The 5,000-nt window shown below is 37.6% G+C and overlaps 1 protein-coding gene across 1 annotated transcript in view; it reads right to left on the bottom strand.

Annotated features, from left to right (window-relative positions):
• Positions 1-2,644, bottom strand: part of LOC116378519 (atrial natriuretic peptide receptor 1-like) — a gene marked incomplete at its 3' end in the record, with an annotated part of 4,327 nt that extends 1,683 nt beyond the window's left edge. Inside the window, exons 1-2 of the mRNA XM_031840408.1 lie at positions 2,035-2,644; positions 445-580 (exon numbers count right to left, since the gene is read on the bottom strand). Of these exons, the coding sequence (XP_031696268.1) occupies positions 445-580; positions 2,035-2,064 (166 nt within the window). The remainder of the gene's footprint in view (positions 1-444; positions 581-2,034) is intronic.
• Positions 2,645-5,000: the final 2,356 nt, after the last annotated feature.

Raw genomic sequence — 5,000 nt, 5'->3', positions numbered from 1 at the left:
TTAACGTTAAAACTTTATTTACACTGTGATGGTTAACGTTAAAACTTTATTTACACTGTGATGGTTAACGTTAAAACTTTATTTACAGTCTGATGGTTAACGTTAAACTTTATTTACACTCTGATGTTTAATGTTAAACTTTATTTACACTCTGATGTTTAACGTTAAAACTTTATTTACAGTCTGACGGTTAACGATAAACTTTATTTACACTGTGATGGTTAACGTTAAACTTTATTTACACTGTGATGGTTAACGTTAAACTTTATTTACACTCTGATGGTTAACGTTAAACTGTTATTAAGCCGCGGTTCACATCCATTACACCACTAATAAATATGTTACCAACCATGAATGAATATTAAAGTATTGAAAGCATACTGAACTGAAAACATTCTAAATTGCTCAACGATTGACGAACGTTAACTTGTTTTCTGCACTGACTTGTGAGGCAGACGGGGTTGTCATTCTTGAAGCCGCAGACGGGAACATCTGGAGGTATAACTCCACCCGGCCAGTGCAGCGTTGTTCCAGGTGTGGCAGTCAGCTGCTCCTCTGAGCTGTTGTACACCAAAACTATCTGGAATAAAACAAACGAGACCAAGAATAAGATGACGTAAGCTGTTCGATTTTAGGACTTCAGTTCATGAAAGTCAGAGTATATGCAGATGACGCGCTTCTTTGCCTTTTAAATAATCATTTCACATGCTAAGCTCTGTGGTCGTATCAAATATGTCGTGCATATCGATTTTTTAATGTCTGATATATGTGCAGTTGGCCTATTCCTAAGGCCAGTAAGTAACGTCCTAAATTCTCCAAAAAGAACCTTTAAGTTCTTTGCAAACCGTCTAAGACACATTTGAACATTTTAAGTAAAAGTAACAACTAAGAAATAAATCAACGGGAGATAAGGGACGCACGTCCTGAGCTATTAAAGCACATGTCAGTGTGCACTGGTGTGAAGTATTCAGGTCTCACTAAACTAAATGACTGTCCTGCGAGTAAAAGTCCTGCGATGTGGAACTTCCTGTTGAAGCCGCTATGACTCAGTCATGAAGGAACTGGACGGTATATTTATGCTTAAAAAGAAGAACTGTTTCTTGAGAACAAACGTGTGATTAACATAATCAGCTCATCTCTGCTCGCTGTAGTTCGTTTACATTTTTCCATCACTCAGGCCAAGCCCCGCCCCTAATGTGCTGATTGGCTGGTATTACTGTGCTGTGATTGGCCATCTACACCAGGCGGACTAGTTCACATTCGTGATTCTGTCTCGTGACGTCAGTCTACGCCACTACTTCTTACTGCTCTACAGTTGTAGTTACTTTTCAGATTACGATACCCAGTCATTTAATGTTTGTTTTTGTGTTATTTTTTGGTTAAATTGTTGATTGTTTAGATTTATGCAAGACCAGTTTTTCTTTTAAACTGACAATAAAGGTTTTCTTATATGTTTTTGGTTTGTGACTCCTTTGGTGACTTGAGGATCCAAAGGATCACAGACGAGACAGCACAGACCCAACCATCACACTGACACTGAGACAAGAAGAATGACAGAAAGTGTTAGAACGTGTGAGGGAGGCTATGAAAAGAGAAGGAGGTGTCCAGCTGTGATGGAGGTGTGAAGTCCTGGTCGAGGACAAACTAGATCTCACTCCTCCGACTACCTTTTAACTTCTCCACCGTAGCCTGAGGATATTTTGTGGCTTCACTGTTTCATAAAACTTCTCCTTCATTATTCCATTTTGTTCTTTTTCAGACTTCTTCAACAAACTTAGATGAGATGAAGTGGGTAATAAAACAGTTGTCCTGCGCCTCAGTAATAGTAACACAGGTTAAACTAATGGCGTCGCACTGCAGTAGTAAGATTGTAGTCGGTAACTTAAACTTCCCTTAACTTGAAGTAGCTCAATGCTTTTTCCTGCTTTTTCATATTCATATCAATCCATATGAATCCAAAGAGCTCTGTGCTCTAATGCCTTAACACGATGATGATGTCCACTCGCATTTAAATAAGCAGGCATCACCGTTCACCTGGAATGTGCTGGTGTTGGTGTCGATCATGTCCCACAGAGCGAAGTCCGTCTCTCTGTCTCCGTTCTCGTCCAGGTGGACGAGTCCCGTCACACCTGAGGGACAAGAATGACACACAGATATATATGATGAATATAATGTAATATATAACAATACACACTGTGTCTCAGGTAACAGGTAACCTGTGTAATGTTATCAACTCCTCAAGAGGAGACATGGCATTGGACGATATTAACATTCATATTACCAACAATCATCATTTTATATCTGTCCATCACAAAAAACACTGAGAAACAAGGCATGATTCATTTCACTGAATCGTTTTTATAATGTAATTAAACTGTTTATAGTTTATGTAGAATGTGTGTTATAGATTGTTACAGACTCGCTGATCAAAGCTAAAATAAAATGAAACCATGACTGCGCTGCGTTTATCTTTTTGAGGGTTTTATTGCTAAATAAATTAATTGCACTATTACGTATAGAATGCAAGTTGTTCTTCAGACACAGACATCATTTGAAATAATCTGCTCAACATTCATTCAAATCACTTGTTGTAAACAAACTTCCTGCATTTATTTATTTATTTATAAACAATCAATCAATCGATTAATGGAGGAAACAATCAGCAGATGAATCCATGATGAAAATGATCATTCGTTAATAGTTCAAAATGAGCTCCAGCTCAACAAACCACGAGAGTAAATCCTGCTTTAACATGATGCTTTAGTAATAATACAGTTTGAATACTTTACATCTTACTGTAACAGAGTATTTTCACTCTGTGGTATTAGTACACTTACTGCAGTAAAGGATCTGAATAATGATGCTGATGCATCTTAAGAGGCAACAGGAGGAGAATCACATGCTCACAAAGGAATCACATTTGTTTTGATCAGATCATTTTAAACCTGCAATCTGAGAAGAGAGGACAGAGACGGGGGGGGTCGATGGGGGTCGACTGCACCTCGGACTTGAACATGGGAAAAAATCGAAATAGTCCTAAGAGGTTAATCACAGTCAATTTGAGGGGGGGGGGGGCAGACAGCTCGTCTCCATGGAAACAAGGCAAGTAGAGGTCCGGAGAGAGAGCCAGTGATTGGTTCACACATGTTTAATGTGTGAATGTTTGTAATAACACATAATATATCATATATGCAGTACAATCAAACAATGTAATGAAATGAAAATTAATGCATACGATGATAACACAACAGCTGTTTTATGGCGCTGATAGCATCTCTATGGAAATGCTGGTTTTGTATATTTATTTGGTCTTTTTATTGGGTTTTTATTCTTTGGTTTTAGTCATTCTGTTATTATGTATTATTGTTATTCCGCCAGTGAAGCTGAAGTTAGAGTATAAGATGTAATAATTGTTCTTATTTCTTTTTGATCACATTTTGAATCTTGTTTCAGGAACTAAATCAAAGACCAAGAACACGACCTGAACCAGGTGGGAGAGGAGGTAGAGATGGAATATATATAAAACATATACAGATATATATATTTAAACCTATGGAAGCTGACTGCAACAACACATGTCAAGGTACGGAAGGAAAAAGCCGTTTAACAACCCACAGTAACATTAAAAACATTTGATTCATGAGTTCTTCTCACATGGATTAAGCTTTACATATTGACTCCTCAGGTCAAATAATGCAGTAAACTCTAAATATTATGTAAATATGAATAAATATGTGTTTAAAACACATCAGCTGTGTTCTGCAGAATATCACATTTGGATTTGAAAGCATCACTAAACAAACGGTTTAAACTGAATGAATCAATTAGTCCACTTCATTCATAGCTTGAAGAAGACAAAGGAGACAACATGTATCATATTTTCATTTTGCCATTACCCAGTGAAAACCATCTGTACTGTAAATATATACGTAAATGTATGTTTTCTTCTTTGTAAATATTGTGTATTTTTATTTCGTTTCTTCCTTCAGTGTTTCTATAATCAGTGTCTCCTTATTCTATTTCTATATTTTATTCCTCCGTTTAACTCAGTTATTGTATTCACACATGATCATGAGTGGAGAATAAACATCTACGACTGCATTTCATTGTTGAACTTTTTCTTGTATGATGTGTTTACTTCCTGTCAGCTGATATAAAAAGCACATTAACTTATAATCATGTGAAACGATCAGAGAGACGAATAAAAGATGAGATGGATAGATGATAACATGAAATAAATTCATAACGTATGAGCTGCTTTTGTTCTCACGATGTGTTAAATGGTGATGTCAGGAGGGGGCGGGGTCAGATGATGAGGTGAGGAGCAGCAGGGAGGGGTCTTTATGTTGCAGATATTTAAAGATGAACACACACACACACATTAAACTATGGGATGCCCTTATCATTGACCTGTGAATTTTATGTTACTGGTAAGTGATTCATCACTTTCCAGGAATGTGTGTGTGTGTGTGTGTGTGTGTGGTGAACAAACAAAAGACAAGTGAAGGTTGATATTTACAACAGAAAAAATAAATCATTCATCTGAATCTTTGACTTCTGCTTTCACCAGTGAACAGAGAGAGAGAGAGAGAGAGAGAGAGAGAGAGAGAGAGAGAGAGAGGAAGAGAGCGACAGAGATCTGCTGTTATATTGACGGCCAAAGACCAAGATGGCGATGGTCTCAAACCAAGATGGTGTCAGCCAACAAACCACAGGGGCGTGGTGGTGGACTCTCTAATTGCAGTTCATCACTGGTTTGTGGTGGATGGCTTCAGGTGTACCGCTCAGTCAAATGCTGACACTGTTTGAAGGCGTCAAAAATGTGTTCATGCACATATAAGTGTTTTCTGATTAGACATCCGCCACCAATCAATGTTAAAAGATTACATTTAATTTGCAAAAAAAGACTGATGCTCTCGTCAGTCATGGTGACGTATCTCATTGGTTTGATTTATTCATCACAGAGCTGCTGTAACGTTCATTCATCACAGAGCTGCTGT

This window comes from Anarrhichthys ocellatus, unplaced genomic scaffold (assembly GCF_004355925.1).
Source record: "Anarrhichthys ocellatus isolate YVR2014 unplaced genomic scaffold, GSC_Weel_1.0 scaffold2736, whole genome shotgun sequence".
NCBI lineage: Eukaryota > Metazoa > Chordata > Actinopteri > Perciformes > Anarhichadidae > Anarrhichthys > Anarrhichthys ocellatus.
The sequence above is the reverse complement of the archived record's forward strand: the minus strand, read 5'-3'. Positions and strand labels throughout refer to the sequence as shown.